Source organism: Aythya fuligula, chromosome 1 (assembly GCF_009819795.1).
Source record: "Aythya fuligula isolate bAytFul2 chromosome 1, bAytFul2.pri, whole genome shotgun sequence".
NCBI classification, from domain to species: Eukaryota; Metazoa; Chordata; class Aves; order Anseriformes; family Anatidae; genus Aythya; species Aythya fuligula.
The window spans coordinates 1,658,634-1,684,532 of NC_045559.1; the positions used below are offsets into that span (position 1 = coordinate 1,658,634).

General features: G+C 56.2%; 2 protein-coding genes across 3 annotated transcripts in view; one reads left to right on the forward strand and one right to left on the reverse strand.

Moving 5' to 3' along the window:
* Positions 1-971: 971 nt before the first annotated feature.
* Positions 972-12,908, forward strand: GDI2 (GDP dissociation inhibitor 2). The gene is made up of 11 exons (XM_032195699.1): positions 972-1,122; positions 5,963-6,070; positions 6,616-6,715; positions 7,512-7,646; positions 8,565-8,763; positions 9,119-9,250; positions 9,700-9,799; positions 10,680-10,851; positions 11,437-11,581; positions 11,786-11,840; positions 11,917-12,908. Exons 1-11 carry the CDS (start codon positions 1,078-1,080, stop codon positions 12,070-12,072), a joined length of 1,347 nt encoding a protein of 448 aa, XP_032051590.1. The 5' UTR covers positions 972-1,077; the 3' UTR covers positions 12,073-12,908.
* Positions 12,909-13,800: 892 nt separating this feature from the next.
* Positions 13,801-25,899, reverse strand: part of TASOR2 (transcription activation suppressor family member 2) — a 33,890-nt gene continuing 21,791 nt past the window's right edge. Inside the window, exons 16-25 of one of the 2 annotated variants that reach the window (XM_032207619.1) lie at positions 25,592-25,828; positions 22,905-23,826; positions 22,029-22,524; positions 18,390-21,260; positions 17,945-18,070; positions 17,266-17,419; positions 16,574-16,679; positions 15,188-15,369; positions 14,661-14,775; positions 13,801-14,426 (exon numbers count right to left, since the gene is read on the reverse strand). In XM_032207619.1, the coding sequence (XP_032063510.1) occupies positions 14,423-14,426; positions 14,661-14,775; positions 15,188-15,369; positions 16,574-16,679; positions 17,266-17,419; positions 17,945-18,070; positions 18,390-21,260; positions 22,029-22,524; positions 22,905-23,826; positions 25,592-25,828 (5,213 nt within the window). In that variant the 3' untranslated portion in view covers positions 13,801-14,422. Of the gene's footprint in view, positions 14,427-14,656; positions 14,776-15,187; positions 15,370-16,573; positions 16,680-17,265; positions 17,420-17,944; positions 18,071-18,389; positions 21,261-22,028; positions 22,525-22,904; positions 23,827-25,591; positions 25,829-25,899 lie in introns of those variants that run through there. The other variant, XM_032207620.1, reaches the window with a different exon arrangement.

Here is a 25,899-nt window from a genome sequence, read left to right on the forward strand (position 1 = left end):
CTTTTCCCTTTTTCTGTGAGTTTTGAGGGTTCAGGCGCTGGCCGCTGTCTCCTGGCCCAGCAGGTGGGTGAGGGGACACAGGGCCCTATCCACATCCCCCCATCCACAGGCACCAAACCCCATAAAAAAAAAAAAAACACTTTAAGGGTGCGCTGCGCAAGGGCAAAGAGGAGAAAACCCCACAAAATGCCTCAAACCCGCCCAAACTTCCCCAAAACTCCTGCTCCTCGTGCTGAGACCCTACAGCAGCTGTAGGGCAGGGCTGTGCCCCATTGGGAGCTCCAGGAGGGGAGAAGGGGGGACCTATGGGGTTGCCAAGCGTGCAAGGGCCTTGCACGGGGGCTGCTGAGTGTGCACACGCCTTGCACGGGGGCTGCTGAGTGTGCACACGCCTTGCACGGGGGCTGTTGCACGTGCATGCGCCTTGCACAGGGGCTGCTGCGTGTGCACGTGCCTTGCACGAGGGTTCTTGGGTGTGCATGCGCCTTGCACGGGCCTTGCACGGGGGCTGCTGAGTGTGCAAAGCCCTTGCACGAGGGCTGCTGCGTGTGCGAGGGCGTTGCACGAGGGTTCTTGGGTGTGCACGTGCCTTGCACAGGGACTGCTGAGTGTGCGAGGCCCTTGCACAAGGGCTGCTGAGTGTGCACGCGCCTTGCACGCGCACGTGCCCCTTGCACGCGCGCCTTGCACGCCCGGTCACGTGCCCCCTCCCCACGTGACCCCCCCCTTCCTCCTCCTCCTCGGATGGGGGGGGGGGGGTGTTTGAAAAAGCTCCGCGCATGCGCGCGCCCACCCGGCGGCTCCCCCGCCGCCCTTCCCGCCCATTTCCCCGCCGCGCCCGCCGCCAGCCAATAGCGGCGCGGCTCCGCCCTTGATTGACAGCCGCCGGGGGGCGGGGCCGAGGCGGGTTCGTGAGGCGACGGAGCCCGCCCCTCCTCCCCCCCCCCCCCTCCCCTTTCTCCCTCCCTCCCTCCCCGTCTCCATTTTCTCGCCCCGTTCCCTCAGCCCCGGCTCCTCCGCCTCCGGCCCGGCCCCAGCGAGCCCCAGCACGGCCCCGCCGCCCGCTCAGCCGCCGCCATGAACGAGGAGTACGACGTGATCGTGCTGGGCACCGGCCTGACGGTGAGAGCAGCGCCCGACGCCGCCCCGAGGCCTGCGGCCGCCGCCCCGCCGGGCCCCGCCGCGCCTCACGGGGCCCCCTCGGGCTTCACCCGCTTCCCGATGCTCCCCCCTCGTTTTTTTCCTCAATAATCCCGCCGGATTACAGCCCCCCGCGGCTCCTTTCCGTAATAATCCCGCCGGATTACAGCCCCCCTCCGGGTCATTTCATCGATAATCTCCTCATTTTATCGCTTCCCCTCCCTCAGTAATCCCGCCGGATTATCGCTGCCCCCCCTCCCCAATAATATCTCGAATTATCAGCCCCCCGATAATCTCATCGGGTTATCGCAGCCCCCTCCCCATTCCTTTCCTCAGTAAAGTCCTTGGATTACAGCCCCCCAGCCCCATCCTTTCACCAATAATCCCCCCAGATTATCACCCCCCCAATCCCCAGGGGTTATCACACCCCCTCTATTCCTTTCCCCCATAATCTCCCCAGGTTATCACCATCCCCTAATAATCTTCCCATTTTATCCCCTTTACTTTCCCTAATCTCCCCGGGTTATCACAGCCCCCCCCCCCCCCCCCCCCCCCAAATAATCCCCCTGGGTTATCCCAACCCATTCAAACCTTCCCCTAATCTCCCCAGGTTCTCCCAGCCCCACCCCCAATAATCCCCCTGGGTTATCCCAACCCATCCAAACCTTCCCCCAATCTCCCTAAATTACCCCCCCAATAATCCCATGGGGTTATCACACCCCCCAATAATCCCCTGGGGTTATCACCCCTCCCCATCCCTTTCCCCAATAACCCCCCTATGTTATCACATCCCCCCCTTTTCCCCATAATCTCCCTAGGGTATCGCAGCCCCCCCACCCTCCCTTCCCCAATAATCCCCCCGGATTATCACAACCCCCCCCTGGACCCTTTTGGGGTGCTGAACCCCCCCCGGAGACCAATTTTGCTGCCCGTGGGAGGAGGAGGCCCCAGGAAATGCGGTTCTTTGGCGGAGGTGGGGGACGGACGGGGACTCATCACCAATTTTTTTAAGACAAAATACAAATTTTTTCACCTAATCTCGATTATTTCTCCCTCGCCTCCCCCCAAAAAAAGCCGTTGGGGGGGGTGCAGGTCTCTGGAGTCTCGCCCTCCCCGGAGCCGGAGCCGAACCCGGTTTTAGGGTGGAGGCAGAGCCGGTTACCGCTCCGCCTTTGCAGCCTTTGCAGCTCGCCAGCCAGCCCTGACTGCAGCAGGAGGGGGATGGGGCTGCGGGCGAGCCCTGGCGCAAATCCTTCTCGTTTTTCCCCCAAAAAAATCCCTCTGCTGTTACTCTGGGGGGGCTCGGTCATCCCTCGGCTCTCCCCGAGGGGGAAGCTATCGGGGCGCGGCGCCGGGGCTTTGTCCTATTGTCCTGGCAGGCTGCAAAAAGGAGGAAAAAAAAGGGAAAAAATGAAAAAAAAGGAAAAAAAAAGAAACAAAATGGCAGCCTGCGAGGTTTGCTGGGGGCATTTCTGCTGCCTCCTGCCTCCGGGGAGGCGCTGCGGGTGCAGGGAGGGTTTTGGGGGGCGGCTGGGAGGCATTGTGAGGAGGGAAATAAATGGGAGGGGGTGGGTTGGAGGCTGCCTGCCCCGTTCCATCCCCGTTCCTTTCCTGCCTTTGTTTCCTCCGAGAGGTGGCAAGACAAAGAAGGGTCTGCGGGGCTGCCTGTGAGGGTTTTTTTTTTTTTTTTTCCCCCCTTCCAGCTTCCCCTCTTAATAGGGACACGTGCAACGGGGTTGCTGCCCCGGGATCTGCTTGATCAGACCCCTCCCAGCACGGACACGGGTGTCCTAAACCCAGGAGGTGGCCCGAATAAAATGCACCAAGGGTGGGAGCGGCTGTAGGGTGAGCCCGGCTTTCCCCCTTCCTTTCATCCCTTCTTCCACTGAGCTGGCAGGAACAGCTCTGACAGGGACCCTTTTCCTAGGGAATCTGTCCTCAAACCCGCTTCTGCCTTCAGCGTAGCAAGGAAAGGAGATTTTGGGGGATAAAATATCAAAAACCGCTCAATAACCTCCTGGCGGGGGGGCCCCGATGGCCGGGAGCCCCGTTAAAATGGGAATTTCTGCTTGGGTAAAATTGACAAAAGGCCTCTTGTGGGATCGCTTCGGGGACGAGCTCGTGGTTGAGGTAAAAGGAATAAATTAGGGCTGGCTTCGAAGGTGTGCTGACCCGGAGAGCTGGTGCTGCTCCGAAATACCCGCTGGAGCGTGATGGGTGTCCTCTAGACCTGAGAAATTCGGATGGAAAACCCCCAAAATGTCCTTTGGGTTGGCGAGCTGAGTGCCAGTGGAGCCTGCGTTGGATTTTCGGACAGGCAGCGAGCGGCGGCTCTCCTGGAGGGCTTTTTGCTTTCCTGGAGGGCTTTTTTCTCTCCTCAGAGCAACACTTGGGTGTTTTTTTTAAATAAAACCAATTCTTGAAGCCTTTATTTACAGAAGAGCCCCGGGTGGGCTGGTTGCGGTGTCAATTCTGGCTGCAGAATCGGACCAAGACGACCCGAGAACTGTTTTGATGGTTCTGGAAGCCCGGCAGTGATATTCCCGTCCTAAATTACGCTCCTCGAGCAGCCACGAAGATCCAAAACAGCCTCCGGGCTGGGATTCCCGGCTCCCAAAACAACGTTTCCTTGTCAAAGCTGCCTCTTTGTGGGGTGGCTGCTGGGATTGGGGTCTCAGCAGGCCTCGATGGCTGTAGGGTCATTCCCTTGGGTGTTTTTAATCAGCCAGCAGGAGAGCACCCAGTGGTTTTGTTTCCTTTTGGGTTCACCCTAAATTTACACCACCGGGCTCTGAAAATCCCTCAAATCCCTCGGGAGCTGCTGGCTGCTCTCTGGACGCCGTGGGTTATCTGATGCAAACCCCAAATGCACCTGAACCTCCTCCCAGCAGAGGAACTCCGCCTTCCTGCGGGGTTCCCACCTGGAAAGGATTTGTGGGATCCTCCCCTCGGAGCTGTCAGATGGAACGATGCTGCCTCGAGTGTTATGGCTGGGAGAAAATCCTACAAACCCGCCTCCTCCCCGCCGTTCCCGAAGGTTTCAGCAAGCAAAAGGCCATCCTGTGACCAGTTTCACGAGACAGAAGCACTGATGGACTTGAGCATGGAAACCCCAACGCCTCCAGCTTCCCCTTTACTCCCCATTTGGGGTTTTTCATGGATTTCTCTCCCCATTTGGGGTTTTTCTTGGATTTCTACGGGATGTGCCACCTCTAAACCTCCAACCGGCGCCCGCACGAGCTTTCCTTGGAGCTGCTCTGAATGCCCCAGCTTTTCCTGCTGGTGCTGCCAGCAGCCACTTAATTTTACCCATTTATGCAGGATTTCTGCTCAGAAAGCTACGGGTTTGAACCCTAAAACTCCCCCCTTCTGTTTTTTTTCCTTTCTGAGCAGCCTCCAGCCCTTCCCAGGCTCTTTTTCCTCCCTCCCCAGCGCTCTGGTGGATGGGAAGAGCCGCGGCCGAGCCGCCGTGGCTGCCAACGGGAACTGCTGAGCTGGGAGGACGATCCCAAACCCCATTGTGCCTCCCGCAGCGCGCTGTCAGCTCGGCGGCTGCGATGGGAAACGACCCGGGGGATAAAAACGGAGCTGCCAAAGGGGCCTCGGATGGAACAGCGCCGTGGTGCCTCACCAAAATCCCCATTTCAGCGTTTAGAGGGCGTGAAATGAGGTTGGAAAGGCGTTTGGGAGCTGTTCCGTCTTCTCCAGGAACCTAAATTTGCTGTGGGGTGGTGCTGGCTGTGGGGACGAGGGTTTGGGGGAGAAAACCCCAAGTTATGGTGGAGACAAATGGCTCTGGTTTGGGTTCAGGCGAGGAAGCTGTGCTGGCAGCGATGCCCCAGGTCACGGCAGTAAATCATTAACGTTTTCACTGGCACCATAAAGGCCACCTGTGCTTCCTCCACGTTGTAGGGTTCGTGGCTCTCTGGCGGTGTTGGAATATGGGATTAATATGGGATTAATATGGGATTTGAGGCAGCCACGTCTGCTCGGAGGCTCTCTGCCCGCTGCTGCGTCCGGGAAAACGTGGAGGGGCTTTGGGACAGGAGGGAGCTGGCGTGGAGGATGCCCTAAAAGGAGCAGCTGGTGGATCATGGAGAGGTTTTGTGGGGTGTGGGGGCTGATTCTGCTCTCAAATTTTGGGGGCAAAGCGTTGGGAATCACTCAGCTGGCTCTGCGGGGCCGCCACTTGCGTCCCTCCGCGATTAGGCTCAGCCTCTTGGTGTCGCCTTCAGCCGCAGCAGCTGATCCCCTGCTCGGGTGTAATCCCGGGGGGTACAGAGCAAGGGTAGCGGCGTGTCCACTGAGGTCATAAAAATCCTAAATGGCTTCATCCCTTCTTCGAGCTACCTGCGCCCTCCCAGAGCAATTCTGACTGTCCTGCGTGGCAAATCCCAAAGATTGGGGTTTTGCTGACGCTTCCTGGAGCCCTTTAGGGCAGGATCTCACGCTCCTGGTGTCACCCGTAGAGGCTGGCGCTGCCCCTCTTAAGAGGATGAACGTCATTAACCCGATAGCTGGTGCTTTAGGAGCACGGATTTCCCGATCCTAAATACGTCAGCTTGTTTAGGGGAGCCCTGTGCGGTTGAAACGCCTGGTTTGGCTTACCCAGCGTTGCCCAAACCTCCTAACGGGTTAATCCACCCCAAGCAGGGGTCTTTTGGGTTGTAGGTCTGCTTCCGAGAGGCCACCAGCGTGTTTCTTCGAAGGACTGCCCAAACCTTCAAACCTGGGCTGCGAGAGAGCATCGGGAGCGCAGACAGAAGGAGTCCCGAAGCCAAATAACCTCTCCTCGTGTCTTTTTTGTTCCCTCTGCTTGTAGGAATGCATCCTCTCCGGGATCATGTCGGTGAACGGGAAGAAAGTCCTGCACATGGATCGTAACTCGTACTACGGAGGGGAAAGCGCGTCCATTACACCCCTGGAGGATGTAAGTACGGGGGCTGACACCCGGCTATCGCATCCCCCCTGGGCTCTTCTTTTGGGGCAGATCCAAAATTAATTCCTCGTTGAGGCTTTGCTTTGAGGAAAAACATTTTATGGCACCGATAACAATTTCTGGCGTTTGTAAACACACCAGATAAATATTTAAAACATTAAAACTGGGGAATCTGCGTCGAGTTCGTGGCGGAGGCTGCCCCTCTCCTGAAGCAGGCGTTTTGCTGGGGTTCCCTGCAGCCGTGTTAAGCGGTGTTTTGGTTCAGCAGGTCCTAAATTGCCAAGCTTTTTAAGCCTTGGGAGGAAGAAAGGAGGATGGGTGAGCAAAATAACGCTGCCTGGTTCTCACCGTAAGAGCTCCCTGGATGCGCTTTGTGGGTTTGCATCAGAAGTTCAACCAGAATTAAAACCCTGGCCAAAAGCTTGCTTACGTTCTGCTGGGGGAGAGGAGGGGGCGGAAAAGTGTGTGCATGTGTGGGAGGAAGCCCACCCCTGCGTATTTCCTCTGTGCCAACGAGTTTTGTGCTCTCTCCCAAGCTCTACAAAAGGTTTAATCTACCAGGAACTCCGCCGGAATCTATGGGGCGAGGACGGGACTGGAACGTGGACCTAATTCCCAAATTCCTCATGGCTAACGGTGAGCGCTGCCAGCTCCAAAACTGCCTCCAGAGCCTAGCTTGGGACCCTCAGCTGGGGTCGGTGGTCGGTCCTGGAATCAAATAAAGATCCCTAAATGGCATTAATGAAGGAGCTGCTGGAAACTCGCTTCACTTGGCCTGCACGTGGACAGATTTTAGGAATTTCTGCTCTTCCTGTCTTTGGCTGCGCACCTCTCAAACTTGGGAGATGGCTTCAGCTTGGAGTGCTCAGCCATAGCCTGTTTTGGGTTCTAACGGCCCTTTTCCAGCATCCTCCCCTAAAATGTCTGCGTTTTTAATGCCATGAGCTCCTGCACTGCCCTTATCCCGTGCCTTAGGGAGGAATCCCCTTTATTAACCCCCCTTTTTTCCTACGTTACGGCTTGCAGACTCTCACCCCTTGTTGGTGCTGTGAGCCCTCGTCCTTTAATCTGAGAGTTGTGGTGCTGAGACAGCTCTTCTCGACCAAATCCATGATCAATGAAGTTTTTTTTTTTTTATCAGTGGAAACCAGTTCAGGGGCAGCTCGCTGCCAAATATCGAGCACTGGCTACTGGAATCTCACATCCCTGAAGCAGAAGGGGGTGGGTGTGTTCTGTAGGGCCAGCCCTGCTCAGGATTAGTGCGGTGGAAGAAGGGTTGGTTCCAGACAAGGTTTGGTCACTGCTTTCAGCTTATTTCTAACTCGCCTAGAAACCCCTCTGATCTGGGAGGGATTTTGTGGTGCTGGAAGAGCTGCCTGCATCCCCCGCCTCCCCTCAGCTTCTGAACAACCCCTCGGCTTCTCCTTCACAGGTCAGTTGGTAAAGATGCTGCTCTACACAGAAGTCACTCGCTACTTAGACTTCAAGGTGATCGAGGGGAGCTTTGTCTACAAGGGAGGGAAGATCTACAAAGTTCCTTCCACTGAGGCAGAAGCCTTGGCATCCAGTGAGTAGTCGCGCTTGATTTTATTTCCTCCTGAGGCCATCGTCCCTAAACGGGTCCAAATACCAGAATATTTGGTCTGTGCTCATGTCAAAAAGGTTTTAGCCTGATCCTGTGGTGCTGTGCGTCGGCTCCATCACTCTAACAAGTATAACAACTTATGCTTAGTGTAGGATTCTTCTGCACCTCCTCTGACTTCAGGCACCGCTTGCAGTGTGGGTCCTGGGCTTCCTGAGCCTTGAGCTCCTGTTTTCATGGAGTTTTTGAGGAAGGAGAACTCTGCAGGATTTTCCCTCCTCGTAAGCCCCAGATGTAACCTTTTGCTTCCAGATCTCCCAGAAATATTTAGCGTCAGGTCTTTGTCAGATGGGATTATGTGAAAAACGTTACATTTATCAGCAGGCAAACCAGAATGACTAACTCCACGTGGCACCCAGCTCAGTCTTAATTCTTGTTGGCTACCTAAATTCCACTCTGGAGCTAAAACTACTGCAGAATAGCTTAGTGAGGTGCCTTAGGAGCTAGCAGAAGGCAATCTGTGACATGTAGAGACCCATCGTGTGGTCAAGCAGCGCTTGGAAATAAGGCTCCCTGTGTGCTGCTCGTCTGGATGCCGGAGCCTTCCTCGTGACAGACACCCCTGGTGCTGCTGTGAAGCAATCGGTTGTTCTTCAGCTCGGCTGCGTCGCTGTCCTCCAGCGAGCCTCTTTGGAGGCTGAGGCTGGCAGGAGGAGGAGCAGGAGGTGCCTTTGCTGCTGTCTTCTTCACGTTTCAGCAGGCCCGGTCTTGCTTCTCCAATTTGTAGAGAATTAAAATGCTTAAAGGGTGCCTCGCGCGATCTCACGTGGGGAAATTTTTGACTCCAGCAACAATTTTTTTGACTTTAGTAGCTTTGTGGGTTTGACAACGTCTCGTTTTCAGGCTTGATGGGCTTGTTCGAGAAACGCCGCTTCAGGAAATTCCTCGTGTACGTGGCCAACTTCGACGAGAACGATCCCCGAACTTTTGAGGGCGTCGATCCCAAGAAGACCACCATGCGTGACGTGTACAAGAAGTTCGACCTGGGGCAGGATGTTATCGACTTCACGGGCCATGCCCTCGCACTCTACAGGACTGACGAGTAAGTGTGGCTTCCCCTGGGGCTCGCAGCTCGTGCCCCGTGGGATTAGGGTGGGGATAACCCTGCAGTGTCTGTCCCTGGGTGCCGCGTGGACCTTCAAACACCAGCTCCTCTGCTGATGGGGTATTTATATCTTGTGGGCTCCTGGGGTTGATGCAACATCTCCTTCCCCAGTGAAACCCCTTGTGACGTGAAGCCCGTCTGAAAGGGCACCTCAGGGGAAGTTCTTGCTCGGAGCAGCCAGCGGGTGGGGAAGGGAACGTCACGGGAAGTGAAAGTTCCATTTTTCTGAGCGTATTCTGCCCTAAACTTCGGTTTTATGAATCGCTGCAAACCTTCTAACTGCCCTCTCCAGCTATCTAGATCAACCATGCCAAGAAACAATCAACAGGATCAAGCTCTACAGCGAGTCGCTGGCTAGGTACGGTAAAAGCCCCTACCTGTACCCCCTCTATGGCCTCGGAGAGCTGCCACAGGGATTTGCAAGGTGAGAACTTGGCTTTGGGGTCATCTCAGCCCTGCTGGGGGGGAGGATCAGGTGTGTGGGGTTGGTGCTCAGGCTTCTGGAACGTGATGCTGCGTAAAAATCCTGCTGTTGTTAACGCTTCTCATGCTGTCTAAGTCGAGAAGCGATTCTGTGTGGGACGTTTCTGGTCCCTGTGGCAATTGTGCTGCGTTGTGCCGAGCAGATCCTTTTTATCTGGCTATGATGGCACCTGTAACTCCCTCCAAACACTGGCTGGTGCCTTGCAGGAGGACTGGCAGGCAGCAGCCACTGTCTGGATGCTTAAACAGCATATTTTGAAATGATTTAAGTCTAATAATGTGCGGTTTGTTCAAGTGGAACAGAAAGAAGGGGCTGGGAGGGCTGTTAAAAAATAATAATTAAAAAAAAAAAAAAACCTGGAAGATGCTCAAATGGCTTTGTTCTTGCAGGCTAAGTGCTATATACGGAGGCACCTACATGCTGAACAAGCCCATTGAAGAAATTGTGATAGAAAATGGCAAAGTGGTCGGCGTCAAGTCTGAAGGGGAGGTACGGTGCCCGTCACTTCCTCCCTTACCCCTGACCCCGCATCTCAGAACCGAGGCTGGCGGAGTTCTGCTCCCTGCCAGCTCGTTCTCGTAGGGATCTCGAGGAGCCGTGATGGTGAGGAGCACAGTGCAGGAATCCCAGAGCTGGGGCGAGTCTTGAGGGAGTGGCAAGGTTGCTTTTTAAATAAATCAGGCTGGTAAAACTGGAAAGGAGCGTGGTGTGTCTAACCTGGGCACGAAACCGTTCTGCCCTTGACAATAAGTTTTAGCTTTGAGCTTTTCTCCAGCTTCTTCTCAAACTGGCAGTGTAAAACTTTAACTAGTTAGAGTGCTGCGAGCTGCTGGGAAGCTATAAATGCGCTTCCAAACGCAGCGTGAGCTTTGTAGGACAGCTTAGCCCTCCCTGGTGGGGTAACGTGTCCCGCCTGGGTATGGGTGACACGTCCTGGCTAGCAGCAGAGGTGATAATCCATGCTACAGACTGATGTACCCAAGTGCAGGCTGCCTGGAGGCTTCAGATGGGCCAAATGTTAAACTCTGACCGTGATAACGAGTTCTGGTGTGAGGTAGTCAGTCCTTACCTGCTCATTTTGGCCTCGAGCACAGCAATTTATGATCCTGGCCTGGAAGGAGCGGGCTGTGCAGTGGTCAAAACATATTTTGTGTCCTGAGTGATGCGGGGAAGGTGTGATCAGCCCCCCGGCTTCACAGGGTGGGTGCTGCCACTGGGATTGTCCGAGCTGTGCTGCTGGCAGTGGAATAAAACCCTCGTGCAGCCGGGGCAGGGACGGCCACCTCGTAGAGCTCTGGATTTTTCCCCTAAGCCAGCGGGTTCCCGGGCTGCCCGCGCGTTGCTCACTCGCTGCCTGTCCTCTCCGCAGGTGGCTCGCTGCAAACAGCTCATCTGCGACCCCAGCTACGTCTCGGACCGGGTGACGAAGGTTGGCCAGGTGATTCGGGTCATCTGCATCCTGAGCCACCCCATCAAGAACACGAACGACGCCAACTCGTGCCAGATCATCATTCCACAGAACCAGGTCAACCGGAAATCAGGTGTGCACGCAGGTCTCGGGGTTGCATGCTCTGATGAGAAGCAAACTGCATTTATGGCAGCTCCTGGGGCGGTTTCTGTGCCTTTTTTCCTGGAAAGGGACCTTTTAGTGCGCTTTTTCTCCAGGAGAAGCCTTCTGGCTTCCTTCTGGGCCCCACAGCACTTGCATGGAGCTTTCTAATCCCTGTGTGGCTTTGCTTTTCTGCTCCCTGGGTGTACTCTGGGGTTTGTTTGGTGCTGCTGCTGCCTGACAGAGCCGCTGGCACCCTTCAGAACCGTGCCATGGGGCTGAGGGAGTGTGTAGGCCAGAGGGGAGATGCAGCAGCGTTGCTTTAGTCCTGCAGAACCGTTCCCTTGTCCTTGATGAGCTACAAGAAGCTGAATTTGGGGGTCTCACAGGGCTGCTCGTGTCCAAACCCCTCAGTCGAGGCAGGGCAAAGACCCCTCTGCACTCAAAAATGGTCTTAAACGAGGCTAGGAGGTAGAAAGAGTCAGGGGAACAGGAAAAGGTGTGCGGGTATGTGAGGGAGAGGAGGCTTTGGGGCTGTGGGATCGCCCGGTGACCCGTGACTGCTGCCCTTCCCCAGATATCTACGTCTGCATGATCTCCTCCGCACACAACGTGGCGGCGCAGGGGAAGTACATCGCCATCGCCAGCACCACCGTGGAAACCGCGGACCCAGAGAAAGAGATCAAGCCGGCCTTGGACCTCCTGGAGCCCATCGAGCAGAAGTAAGAGCCCAGCGAGCCCCCTTCCACCCCCCTCCTCACCTCACCCCTCTGCGGCGCGTTGAAAACCCAAATTTCCCCTGCACCTTGTCTGATCGCACGCTGGGCAGAGCGACGGCCTCTCGTTTAGCTCTTTTCCCACTGCTGCAGCTACTCAGCGATGCTTTAAAACCCCGCTGAAGGACTTTTTGCTCCTTTTTCTTCCAGGTTCGTTAGCATCAGCGACCTGTTTGCACCAACTGACCTGGGAACCGAGAGCCAGGTTTGTAGCTGGGGGCGGCGGGGGCGCGAGGAGGGGGTCGTGCCCGGTGCTCAACCTCCTGCTTCTCTCTCCCCAGATTTTCATTTCTCGCACCTACGACGCCACCACTCACTTCGAGACGACGTGCGATGACATCAAGGATATTTATAAGAGGATGATGGGATCAGAGTTTGACTTTGAAGAGATGAAACGCAAGAAGAACGATATCTACGGGGAGGAGGAGCAGCAGTAATGAGAATCTCTAATTAGGAGAAATTAAATCGGCTAATATGAATATATAAGGAACTTAATGAACACTGTATGAAATTCAATATTGTAAGGCCTGCTTTTGTAATCCCATCTCTGAGAGATTGAAGAGTACTGCACTGGTAATGTTCCCCTTTTGGATATCATGTGTTAATTATTTCATTCTAGTAGGGCTGCTGTCCAGAATCTGGCAAATTACTGACTGATTTAATGACTAACCTCGTAAGTGAAAGGCAAGACTGAACCTTTTTTTTTTTTTTTTTGCAGACGTAGACGTTGGTGCAGATTGAGATAACTCATTGACAGCTGTGTCTTACCTTGTATTTTTAATCATTTGTAAACATCCTTCACAATTATGTGCTTCTGGTGAGCTAGTAGACGTGACAGTTGTCACTCAAACCTGATTATCAAGGAAAATAGAAACTGAGCACTCCATTTATTGTGGACAGCATCCCTAAAGTCTCTCCCATCAATCTAACTCTGTGGCAAGTTGTATTATGGACAAAGCCCACATCTATTGTAGCAGCAAATGTTGGCTTAGTTCTGGGCACAGAACTTAACCTCCACTTCAGCTTCTCAAACTGTTTACATCGGTTGGGACACAGCTGTGCCTAAGGCTCCTTTGTGTTTTAATCTTAATAAAATTGAGAGAACAAATTACAGAGCAGGCAAGATGTGGAAGTATTTTCTGTCCCCTGGTGGCTTCTCAGACGGACCAAACGGCGCTGCGGTATCGGTATGACAGAGCCTGTGCTTCTCGTGTCTCCTGAAGGCTCCAAATGATTTCTGTACTGCGAAGTAAAGCCAAATTCTGGAAAACCAGTCCTGTGCTCTGGTCTGATTCACTTCAGTTGGACGAGCAGCCTCTCTTCGCCGAGATCCCTTGGATCTCTGCTTGCTAGGGCCAAATTCCTCCTAGAAAAAGGGCTCTGGCTTCCAAGGTTTGGCTTCCGAGGCCCTGCTGCTTTCAGGGCTGCTTCAGGCAGGGGGGATGATGCAGTAGCATGAGGCTGCTCGCTGTCTGCGTGCTCTCTGCAGCCACCCCCTAGTGCCTGCCTCTAGGAACAGCATTTCTGGTTGCTGCACCACCTAATCCTGCTCTCGTGGCTCTTTTGCAGGGCGCTGCTTGTGCTTCACCTCCTCGGTGGTGAAAAATGTGCGGCCCCTGGCTCAGAGCAAGATGCAGGTGCAGGGGGCAGGCATTTTGAGGCGCAGGGCTTGCTTTCAGCCCTGTTAGGAGCAGCGAAAATGCCCTGCAACCGCTTTTCTCTGCACCTCTTGTGGCTGCTGAAGAAGGAAGCAAAGCAGGCTGTTGCCTCGCAGCTCCTGCACCCGGCGCTGCTCGACTTGGGCTCCTTCCTCCCTTGCTCGGGGCTTTCAGCGCTTCCTCTCCTGGCTGCTGGCACCGTTGTGGGAAGCATGGTGCCCTTCTTGCTGCCGCACCAGGCTCTTGTGGTGGCCGCAGGGGAAATTCCCCCTTCCCCTGGGCTGCTTCTCCCACCTGGGAGCAGGAGCACCCGACCCAGAGACCAGCCACGCGGGGAGGTTTTCAGGTTTTAATAGACAAACTCTATACAAAGTCATCCTGTACACAGCTTCTCACGTCATTACACTTAAAAAAAAAAAAAAAAAAAAAAAGAAACACAAACAAAAAAAAAAAAAACAAAGCACCGAAGGACAACCGCGGCCTCCGCGTGCGTACGGAGGGGCTCTCGCAAAGGTCCTCGGCGCTGTTGTTCTTCGTGGTGTGTGTTCGTTTGACCTACCATAAATAAAAGGGTTTTGTTCCGGCATTTACAAGACTTCCCCGTGCTGGAAAGCATCCCGAGTCCCAGCGGTGAAATGGTACCGAGAGGCTGACTCCAAATGTAGTGTAGAGGCCGCCGGCTGCCCCGACAGCCGGGCACTGGTCCCCGAACAGCTTTTAAGACATCCACCCCCCGCCCCCCCCAGCTTCGAACGCATGCATCTTGTGTACAGCGACGGCCACGTGGAAAATGCTTTTACTACAGCCGGCTCCGATGGCTCTAAACCTTCAGGGAAACCGCTGCTCCTTCCGTGTTCCTATTCCTTCCCCTCTCAGCTGCTCTAACTGCTTAAAACCACCGCAATAACTTAAAACCGTAACGCGAACGTAACCTCTGCCCTACGCCCAACTCGATGGCAGGGAAGAAAAAAATCCCCCACGAGGCTCTCTTGGCCATTTTTAAATAATTTCTATGTACAGAACTGAAGCCAACCCGCCCCTGCTCGGGGCGCCAGGACGCGGGGGCTGGACCTGCAGAGGATCACAACGCCCCCAGCAGCGCTGCGGGGACCCGGGGAGGAGCCCATCGTCACCTGCAAGACAAAGAGGTGGCACTGTCACTGTCACTGTCACTGCCCCGCTCCCCTCGTGGCTCCGGGCAGCAGCACCGAGGTTTCAGGGTCCTGCAGGCGGTCCCTTGGGACCCCAGCTCATTGCAGCCACCCAGGAGCTGTTCCCGGTGTGTTTTCATCCCGTTTCTCCACAATTTGCTGCTTTTTTTGGGGGAAAAAGGGGGTCGATCCGAAATTCCCCCTCCTCTCCCTTACCAGTAGCTTCTCCGAAACGGGGCTGCCACTTTCTGCACCGTCCCAAGGAAGGTGTTGACGTCGGCCACGAGGATTCCTTTGCTTTCGAAGAGCTCCCTGCTGGCGCCGGGCTTTTCTGCAAGAGGAGGAGCGGCACAAAGTCAGACACGCACCCGGGAACTGTGCTGAGACCTAGAGAAAATGCCCCCCAAATCCCACCGCGGTTATTCTGTTTTGCAAATGGGAGCAGATTTCATGACAGCGCCTTGCAACCAAGCCAAGCCACGCTTAGAGCGTGACACAAAGCCAGCCACAGGCCCGAAAACCTGCCAGGATTTACCAGACCTCCCCAAAAAATCTGTTCATTTTGCCTTTTACAGCACGGATTCACCGTGAGACCGTCCACACCGCACCCACACCTCAAATCAGTGATTCTGGCAGAAACAGGAGTGAAAATAAAGGCGTTTCTTGTCCCACCCGCACTGCAACGTCCCACAGTTTTTGGGGGGCTGAGGGCAGCAGGAGCAGCGCCCAGAGCCTGTCCTTACCCGTGAGGTACACGGCGAACCTGGCGCTGACGTGCTGGACCTGCAGGTTCAACAAACACTTCACGTACTCGGAGCTGGGGGACGCGCGGGAGTCGCAGGCGTGGTAGTGCAGCACCTCGATCAGCTCGGCCCCCTGGCACGATTTTAGGATCAAGCTCTTCTTCTGGGCATTGGTGTCCCATCTGCGGGGAGAGGAGCAAGGTGAAGCAGCCAGGGGTGAGGGGCAGCACCCCCTTCCTGCCCAGGGATCAAGCAGGCAGGATGGGGCCGGCTTTTCCCCCTTAAATGCTTCTTCCACCCTCGTGGGTACTTTTTAACTCGATATCCCGCACCACAACAGAGCTGAGGGATGCTACACGCGTGCCAGCGATGAGCGCAAGGAAAACTCTTGCTCTGAGCTCAAGGAAACACCTGGAGGACTGAAAACCAGGTCTTGGAAACAATTACCAAGTGCTATCACCAACTGCTTAGCGCGGAGAGGATCTGAGCTTCCTCCCCCGTTGCTGCAGCACTCTCAGCTCGGTGAGAACAGACTGGTTTCCTCTTTGTTCCGAGGTCGTTACTCGAAAGCTGACCTTTCTGGCCAGCGGCTTAGCTCTAGAGAAGGCAGCCTGCCTCGTAAAAACGTCCCTCTGAGCTCAGCCGGGATAAAAGCAGGACGTTTTAACGAGCACATTATGCGCCGGCTTCTCTTTTTCCTACAGCATCATTTGAACACTCATGCTGTGGCAAACAGCCTCGAACGGGGAGAAGTTCTGCTTTTCCCAGCAAGGTTTGATTTTAGACGCTCCCCGCAACATCCTGGGGCCTCTCTCGGAGCTCCCCCACTCCCACGAGGGATGGGGCAGAAAAGGAAACGGCAAAGAAGCAGAGGGAGGCCCCCGGAAAGTACCCTGAGCTCCCAGTGCCTGTTTGACTGGGCTAACTGGGGCAAGCTGGGTTTGCAGCTTCTCGAGCTTCATTTTGTGCCTTTCCTCAGCCTCTCGCAGGCTGTCACACACACGGGGAGCGTGCGTCTGCCAAAAGAGGGGGGGAAACTGCCTTCTGGAGGCACAGCGGGGTGCAGGAGGCAGCCGCCAGGGCTCTGCCTCATCCGGGACCGCATGCAAAGGCAGCATTCGGGGCCAGCTGCTCCTCTCCAGGTCCCTCCTCCTGCTGCTCCCTCTTGTTCAGGTGATCAAAAATCCAGCACGAATTATTTGCTGGCGTGCAGACGCTGACAGTTCCACGCTCGTGGTCCCTCCCTGACGGGGAAAGCTCTCACGCAAACAAAAATCTGCGTATTTTATCTCGTGAGAGGCCAAAACCCGAGCAGAGGCACCCGACTCCCCGCATCCCCAGGCCGAGGGGACGCCACGCTCAAAAGGAGAAGGACGGAGCCATCACCTGACGTCTTTTTGGAGCTTTTTGCTCTCCTTGTAGTGCAGGAGCCACTTCCACCGTCCGCTCCCGTTCAGCTTCTCCAGCACCTTCACCACCTCCTTCAGCTGGCCTGGGGAGACAGCAAAGAGCCAGAGGGTGACTGAGGAGGAAACGAGCCCAGGAGCACGACCCCTGCTCGAAGCAGGGCCACCACAGGGTGCTCAGGGCTTTGTCCGTGAGAGCTGCAAATATCTGCAGGGATTCAGCTTCACAGCCTCTCTGGGATTCGGTCCCAGTGGCTGGAAACCCACCTGCTGTCAATTTTCCCCCCCTAAATACCTCAGAGGGTGAGCGGGCAACCTGTCCCGTCACCGTGCATCTATCTCCAGGAGCGTGGCTGTTTTAACACCACGGAGGAGATGAAGATAGCAGCAGATGAAGATAAGAGTCTTCTTTTTGCCCTCCCTTTATAGGCTGAGCATCCCATACGTCCCCAGCTCCAGCCCCTCGTGGTTTTGGCCCCCAATGTGCTTGCGCCAGCACCTAAATATTTTGGACCCGCCATCCAGACAGGGTTTTGGGCACCGATTCGAAGGGAACTATTAAAAAATCCCAATTAAAGCAGGAAGAGAGGATGTTTTTGGAAGCGGACGTCAGAAAACGAGCTGGGAACTGACCCTGAACGCCTGCACCCAGGGGGTGGCAGCGAGACTCACCCGGCGTCACCGTTTCCAACACCTTGTCGTCCGACACCACGAAGCCACCGGTGTGGAAGAGCTCCTGGTAGGTGTGCACCGTGATGTCCTCGGGGCTGTCCACGCCGGCAAACGCCACGTTGGGGCAGTGCTTCAGGCTCAGCAGGCAGGGGACCTGCTCGAAGGCAGCCACACGTCAGCGCCAGCAGCTTCAGCCACGCTCGATCCGCGTGGGGACAAGCTGAGGATCCAACCCCGTCCTCTGTCTGCATCACCCCGACGCTCAGATCTCCACAGCTCGACCCCAAAACCGTGGCTGTGATATGGGGAGCTGCAGGTGGCTCGTTATTCCCCAGAGCCCACAAGCCAAAGCTCATCTGGGGGGCTCCGTTAACCTAAATAAGCTCAGCCCGGTTCATCTGAGCTGGGCTGCTCCAAGTGGGGTTGGGCAGCGATCAGAAAGGGAGCAGAAAAGCAGAATTGACTTGGTTTGTGATGTGAAAATAGCTGTTTTTAACAGATTTTTGAGAAGCACCACTCTTACCGTGTAAGTAACAGCATATTTCCAGGGAGTGCCAACTGAATTTACAGGTATATTCAGTGCAAACTTTAAAAACCCATAAAATGGATCCTGGTATTCGTTGTTTCCAAGTTTTGGTTAGAAAAAAAATAAAAAAAATAAAGCAGTTTCGGGTCTTACCTTGTGGATGTGTGAGGAAATGTCCTCATTCCTGATCACCACCAGCAGCCGGTCACTGTCCGGGCGTTTGGCGCTGCAGAAGCTGAGGGGTTCCATCTCCACGTGGCCGTCTTTCTTCAGCAGGGTCTGAGTAATTGGGGAAAAAAAAGAGAAATTTTGTAGGTTTGAAGGTTTTGTACGAGGGATATCTTCAGAGCTGTGGAAGAGCCGGGAGCTGGTAAGGACAGCGGGGGCTGCGACTGCTTGCAGAGGATGAAAAAGCAGAGAAAAAGCCCTCTGCACCTCCAGGATGTGCAGGGAAGAGGGAAAGGGGGAAATTATGGGGAAAGCAGGTGGGATACGAGCCGGCCGTGATGTGGGGCGTGAAATCAGGGCTTGAAGCCCTTTTTCTGCTCCACCTGATGTGTTTCTCACCCAGCGCCACCTCCTCCCCGCCCAGTTTTACCTTCACCCTGGCGAAGAAAGGCTCCTCTCCCGTCTCCACCAGGTAAAACATCCCCGGGCTCCCGCAGGCCCCCTCGGCCACGCTGCGCAGGCGGCCCCGCAGCGAGCCGCACAGCTCCGCCACCAAATCCCCGAAATCCTCCACGCCCTCCGAGCCCTTCCCTTTGTCCTCTCCTCTTGTCTCGACCCCGCTCAGCATCACCCCGTCGAGCTGGGGGCACTCGTTGAGGATGGCCGAGGCGGCCCCCGGCGGCTCCTCCTGCGGGGTTTTTTCGTATTTGAGCTTGCTGAGGTGGAAGGGAGCGGCGAGGTCTCGCTTTCGGGACCTCTCGTGCCACGGGGGGCAACGGGATGACGGGTCCCTGTGCGGTTGGGGACAGCCAAAACCATCCGGCCACGGGGTCGAGGGCAGGATGGTCACCTGCAGAGGGCTCCTGCTCCGTGGGGACGGAGGGAGGGGAGTTTCTTGCCCGGGGAACGTCTCGGAGGCCGCCTGGAGCGAGCGGTGCCGTGGGAAGATGCTCTCGGAGGTAGAAAGGGGAGGTCGCCCGCGCCTCAGGATCTGGTTTAGCTTATAGTGGAAGCGGAGCTGCTCCATGTCCAACGTGTGCTGGGTGATTTCCTCCCGGCCCCTCCGCGGCCCCAGCAGGGCCCTCAGCAAATGCGACGTCCCCGCGCGAGGGCGGCGTCTCCTGGAGGGCCGCTCGTTCCCCCTCCTGCCCCGCTGGGTTTTTTTGGTGACCGTGAAGTTGAGGAAATCCTTGGAGACCCCCCGGCTGTCCGTAATATTGACGTAAGGTGGCACCTGCCTGCTGCTGGCCTCCTCCAGCCCGCTGGGCTCGCCGGGCTCGGCCCATCTGAGGTTTTCCTCCGGGCTCGGGGAGCCCCAGGCCTCGCTCGGCGAGGAGGAGGAGTCGTCGTGCTTAGTCCTTGCCCCCCTGGATGGGGTCAGAGGAGGGGAAATCGGTGCAAAGCACCCCCAGGGGGGAACGGGGATTGCTCCCTCTTCCCCCTCCACCTCAGTATGATGAAGATCAGTGACCACGCCGGGCTCCTCGGCCTCGTACTCGCCCCGTGGTGGCACCGATTCTGCTGGCAAAGCCGCCGGGCTGGCACGAGGGACGCTGCTTCCTCCCTCGGAGTCTTCCTCGTGGCTTCGCAGCACGCCTGCTGCCCGGATTTGGGGGGTGGCATGCGTGTGGCAGGCTCCTAGGGGCTGCTGTCCCCCGAAGCAGGGTGTGGTGGCACCACAGGGAGCTGGATTCGTGTCGGGGTGCGCGCCGAGGACTGATTCTGGCTCGGCGCCGTGCCAAATTGCTTCAGGGCTGCGTGGAGGAGAACAAGGAGCAGGTTCCACCTCACCAGGCGTGAGGACACCCCGTGGAGAGCTCTCTGTTGGCTCCATCCGGCACAGACCTGGGTCTTTTTTCACCTCTCCTGCAAATCCAGGCTTTAAGGAGCTGCCTGGTGCTGGGATCTCGGCGGCCGCGCTCAGCTCTGCGGCGGCTCCCGGCTCGCAGGGCTTCCCAGGGGGGCACAGGATTGCTCCCCGCTCATTTTGCCCGAAAAAGCAGCGAGGGGCACCCGCGTCTGCACCCCGGGGAGGCTCCTGGACAAGGGGAGCAGCAGCTGAGGCCGTGCAGGCAGCCAGGGATGAGCTGTCTGGTTTGGAGTCCCCTGCCCAGGTTGTACAGTCGAAGGCGAAGCCGTGGCCGTCACCAGCTCCCGAGGGCTCCCCCAAAACATCGGGGTGGCTGGCAGGGGTGCTGCCACCTTGTCCTTCCACCAAAGCCTTGTTCTGCTCTTGTTTGGATTCCCCAGAGCTCCCCGAAGCGAGCTCAGCACCAATTTCACCTCCACACCCTTGGGGAAGGCAGCTTCTCCCTCCGGGGCTGCTCCTCCGCGGAGCCTGGACGAGCGCCGCGGCCTCCTGGACCCCCGGAGCTGCCCCCACAGCTGCTGCTCTGTCCAAAAACGCCCGGCAGGCAGAGCTGGAGCCAGGAGGGGACGAGTTTTGTGCCTGTCCCTGTGCCTCCAGGCCAGCCGTGGCAGCAGCTTGGCTCCCAACGAGCAGCAGGCTTTCTGCAGAGGGCGCACGATCCTCATTTTCCTGCCCCAAACCACCCCGCAGCGCCTCTCCGGCTCCAGAACCGGCTGTGGGGACACCAAGATGTGTGCTCGGAGCAGGTGACAATGGTGGCACCGAGCTGCTGTCACCCACAGCGGCCGGGGTGGCTTCGTGTGGCAAAGTGGTGCTGTTTTTTTCGGCACCTGGGGTGGCCAAAGCCCCCCAGGGCTCTTGCAGCACGTCCGCGCTCGGGGTTGTGCCACCAGAGAGCCCCCGAGAGGCAGCCCCGGTCCCAAATAGGGCTGGCATCGATTTGCCCTCACGGGGAAGGGCTGAGGCAGCAGGGATGGGCTCAGGACCCTCTCCGGGAACCCCAAAATCCCTTGGGGATGCCAAATTCACCGGCTGCTGCTCCGCGTCGGCATCACCTCTTCCAGAAAATGCTAACCCAGAGGTCCCCACGCCCGTGCTGCCATGCCCAGAGCCCTCTTCCTCTGCTTCTCCCTCCTCCACTTCTTCCTCCTCGATTTTTGGACGTGCTGAGGGGTCTTGTGATGCCCTCCCTTCTCCGCCAAGCCCCTCGGGCTTTGCTCTGCTGGGATTTGCTTCTGAGGACGTGGAACGAGAGGCCCCACTCTCTGGCTGCTCTCCACGTCCGTGCGGCGTCCTCTGGGGAGCTGGGCTGAAATTCAGGGCTCGGTCGCGTGGTTTTTCCCTGCCCAGCACAGCTGGTGACGTGGAGGCATCGTTGGAGGGGTTGGGGGTGATGGAAGCATCCTTCTGTCCCTCCCGGGGCAGCTCCACCTGAAAAAACACAATCCAGAGGTTAATCCTCAAGGGAGGCAAAGGCAGGAACGGAGATGGGTTATTTGAAACGCTCAGATGTCAGTGCAAGCACCCCAGCAGCATCTGCGGGGACAAATTTGTCTCTAAAATAAATCCAGGTGGAGTCCTCACCCCACAACGAGCCCACAGACACCCAGGTCTGAAGCTTTCTACCTCGTTTATATCGTGAAGAGGCTTAAAAAGAGACCAAACTGTGCAGAAGTCATCAGAGAGCGCCCAGAATATGGAACAGAATCTTATTTCTGCTGGGTTTATCTGCTCAAGCAAGCTGTGATTGCACCGTGGACAGCAATTTCTTATTTCCTCCCTGCTACAGAGACCTTCAGAGTGCTAAAAAGCCACGCTGGGTCTCGGTGACTGGGCTTTTCTCAGTCAGGAAGGAGAGCAGACCCCTGTGTTTGTGTTGCCTTAGGCACGGCAGAGCTTTCGCTGCTCTAATTTTTTGGGATTCCTCCTCCTCGAGTCCCTCCCTAGGTCAGGGATAGATAACTCCTGTCAGAGCCCAGCTCAGTCCAGGAGGACATCCAACCTGGAAGCCTTTTTATGATAAAACTGGGTGCGGGTGCGTGGCTGTCACCTGGGGCAGCCAATTGTTGGGTGACTTTCCTGTGCCCTGCTTTGGGGACCCCCCTACGTGGTTCCAAAAGAACCCACAAGCCCTCCTGCTCCGTTCCTCTCGCTCCTACGAGCACAAAAAGGGATCGTGGCCGCCCCCCAGGCTCTTACCGCAGCAGCAATCGAGCCATCACACCCGTGCTCCTCCTCGGGAAGGTCCAGCTGCCTGCATTTCTCCGCCAGGTTGCTCCGAGCAGCGCGGTCAGCGAGGGAAAGGCTCTCGGAGCTCGTGGAGGAAGGTTCCTCCTCCCCGGGGGGCAGCTCCCCTGAAGAAGACGACACCGTGCTGTCTGCAAGGCTCTCCTCCGGGCGAAAAACCCCCTGGCAGCGCGTGCTGGGATCCAGGGAGCTGCTAGGAGCCTGCTCAGGCTCGGACTGGGAGTCCACGGGGCACGGCTCCGACCCGAAACAATCCTCGCCGTCGTCGCTCAGCTCCAGGAAGTCCCCGGTGCTGTTCAAGGAGACGAATTTCTTGGGGTTGCTGTGCTCCACCACCTTCCTGCGGCTGCTCAGCACCTTGCTGGGCTTGCTGTAGAACAGAGCCACCCACATGTGAAGTATCAGCTTCATCTCCTCCACGTCGTCGGGCAGCTCAGGGTCCCAGGGCCTGGAAGAGAAAAAGCAAACACAGCCTGAAAGGGGGAGCTGCAACCCCTCCTCCTCCCTCCTGCTGACCCAGGTCACTCATTTTCTGGGTCCCCGAGGTGCTGAGCACCACTGAAGGAGGGTTGCGAGTGCCCAGATGTGTCATAGATCACTCGATGTGGTTTGCAATGGGTTGAGAGCAGAAACAAGCACTTGGGTGCATGGCTCGGGGTACCAGAGCCACAGCAAGCTTCAGCACAACACAACGGGGTTTTAGCACGGAGGAAAGTGCAATTATCACGCAAAAAACAACACAAAAAGAGCACAGAAAACCCATTCTACAAGTGCTCCAGGTGTCTAGCAAGAGAGATCCCCTGCAGGAGGTCTGCCAGGCTCACTCACCCGTGCAGGGCGCGGATCACCGTCTTCTCCAGCTCGTCGTTGGTGTACTTGCTGTCCGAGCTGAAGAGGTAGCCGGCCTCCCAGCGGCGCGTCACCTGCAGGGTTTTGCCACTGCTCTTCACGCTGTGGCTCTCGGCGAAATCCTCCTTCAGCCTGGGGGAGAGGAGGCAGCCCCGGCACCGCGCCGCCGTGGCCTCGGCGGGAGGCTGAGGGTGGGCGCTGCTCTGCTGGTGGCGGAAAGGCAGCACCTTCCCCACCAAGGGGCCAGCCCGCCCGCCCCTCGTCCCGTTTCTGGCAAGGGCCGGCCCAGAATACGAGGTGGTTTTGGGGTAGGGAGGTTTCTTCAGGTTTTCGGGCAGCAGCGAGGCGTAGGAGTGCTCGGAGGAGATGAAGGAGTGCTTGTTGGCCTCGGCGGCCTCCTGGGTCTCCCTGGGAAGCAAGGCGCGGGTTTTCGCGGGGTTGGGGTTGGGGTTGATCTTTTTCGAGGCAATCCCGGGGTTTTTCTCCCCGGGAAGGGGGTCTTTTAGGTCTGTTTTGGCAGCAGGAGGAAGCTTCAGGTTGGGTGACGCTTTGCCAGGCGAGGCAGCTCCCTTTGCCAGCTTGTCCACCCTGTGGTATTCGTGGTCGGAGGCAGCGCGGGAGGATTTCTGCTTGCGGAGGCCCTGCTGCTCCTTCGCGGGGTCACGGGGTGGGCTGCAGGGCGAGGAGATCGCCCCGCTGTCCCCGGGGATGAAGGAAGGAATACAAGAGCCCAGAGCCAGGTCAGCCAGCAAGTTGAGGGCGTGGGATTCGTAGTCGTTCCCCTTCGGATCAAAAAATTGGCTTGCAGGAGCACCTGGGTAGATCTCGCCCATCTGGCTCTCCGCCGCGGGGCTCTGCGAAGAAAACTCGCTCGGAACGGTGGCAAACGGCTCCTTCCCCTCTGCATTGAAATAAAAAAAAGGGAATAAATGAAGGGCAAGCAGTTCTGCCTCAAGAAGGGCTTCGGAGCAGGCTTTCTGTGAAATTCTGTGATTTCACAGCTAACAAATGGCGTTCAGACAGGGACCGTGGTGTCCGGCACATCGCAATTAATTAAAGGCCTCGTTTTGGCAGGAAAAAGCTGCCTCTCCAACACTGACTTTGCACACACAAAAATAACCCCAAAATAACCCCAAAACTTCTGTGGTCACACCAGGCATGGCTGCTCCAGAAGGATCCAGAGTTGGGATCCAGCTGATTTCAGGAATGGGGTTAATTCACCTAAATAAATGGCCCGGGATCCAAAGGGAAGGAAATTTCCCTTTGTCTCTGTGCAGTTTGGGCAGTTACGAACAACCTGAGATGTTTTTAAGTGCTTCATGAATCTGTTTTTTATTCCTTTGTGCTTCTAGTCTGAATACTTGCACCCCTCGCCACGGAAGAAACCCCGTGCTGTGTCTGCAATAACCCACATGGTTAAAACAAAGCCCTCAGCCCTCTAAAAGACAGACAAAAAAAAACCCTCAACAGCATCACCTGCCCCTGAGCTGCCCCTCGGGGCACACGCAGAAACCTGGGGGCTCCCAGAGGCAGCCAGAGCACAGCAAGTAAACCTTTCATTTAGTTTTTGGTACTAAAAACACCCCTCACCCTGGCTCAAGGCTTGTGTTGGTAAAGCATGAAGTCATTAACGGAGGTTAACACCTTCTAAAAACCCATAAATTGAGTGTTTTTCACTGCTAACTGCTCTTATTTTGCATTTCTGGCAGAACCTGGCGTTCAGCCTTTTAGATTTAGGTACAAAAGTGTGGACAGAGCCCTCCGGGTGAATCAAACCCAGCTCAGGACCCACCCTGGAGCCCCTGGAGCGCAGTGAGGAGCAGCACCCGACAGGCCCGCCGATGAAAACCGCCACGTTATCAGGAAGTCTGACAGCAACGTGGCAATAAAAGAGCACGAAAAGCAGACAAACAGAGCCAGGGTGGCAAAACCAGTCCTGAAAGCCTCCCGCTTCGCCGGGAAGAGGGAAAAAACCCAGACGCAGATCCGAGGAAGGACATCAAAGCTTGAGGTGTGAGAAAACGCGGCAAATTAACAAAAAACAACTGCTGCTCCACCATTTATCTTGGCACCGTAATACTGGCTCTCAGTTTAAAAGCAGACTCCCAGCCAGCACCTGCAGACGCTGCACTCCGGGACTATCCAACTCTGCCTCCTAAACCCACTGCAGTCTGTCTGCAAAAGGTGTGACAGTTTCATTCTTTTTTTTTAAAGCAACTGGATTGAAAAATGGACTAAAAACCCGGGCAGGTGCTGGCTGTGAGCGGAGGTTTCGACGCCCTGTCCTCACCCGTTTTGGAGCTGAGCAGCTAAAACCCAGCACTTTCCCTGAGCGGTTTGCCAAGGGTGCCAACTGAGGTTAGAAAAGGGCTCCAAAAAATTTAGAAAAAGGAAGAAAAATCAGAAAAAGGAAGAAAAATTTGAAAACTTAGAAAAGGACTCAAACAAATTTGGTTCGTGTGTGCTGGGAGGGTGTAACAGGAGCCTGCAGGGTGCAGGGCAGCAGCAGACCCCAACCCAGACCCTAATCCCTAAAGCCCTAAACCTTGTGAGGCCTTTTGGCTGCCGCTGCCCGTGCTGTTACCTCCAGCTGGGCACGACCTGCCCCGGGTGTTTGCTGGCTCTACTTTTAAAGCAAACATTTCCGCAGGGAACAGCATTCTTACCGCTTTCTGCTGTTTTTTTGGCTGCCGGTTTCAGCGGGCTGCTCGCCACGCTTTTTATCACCTTACTCTTCAGCGGCTTTGCGCTGGTCTCAGCAGCAGGAACCTTTTTCAGGTCCGAGTTCTTCAGCGTTTTCGGCCTCTTGGTTTCCAAGCCAGGGCTGTCGGGGGCCGAGGTTTCCTTCTGGGCAGGTTCAGGCTGGGTATTGTGCACAAATTCTGCAGACAGGACCTCTGCACCTGGAGCGAGGAAAAGGGAGGGCAGTTCTTTTCGTTTGGGACAGGCTCAGATTAAAAAACCAACAATCGCA

Coding starts and splice junctions, on each gene's coding strand:
- GDI2 (XM_032195699.1), top strand. CDS start 1,078: ATGAACGAGGAGTACGACGTGATCGTGCTGGGCACCGGCCTGACG. Junction 7,647..8,564: donor GGCAGAAGCCTTGGCATCCA/GTGAGTAGTCGC, acceptor TCTCGTTTTCAG/GCTTGATGGGCTTGTTCGAG. Junction 9,800..10,679: donor GCGTCAAGTCTGAAGGGGAG/GTACGGTGCCCG, acceptor TCCTCTCCGCAG/GTGGCTCGCTGCAAACAGCT.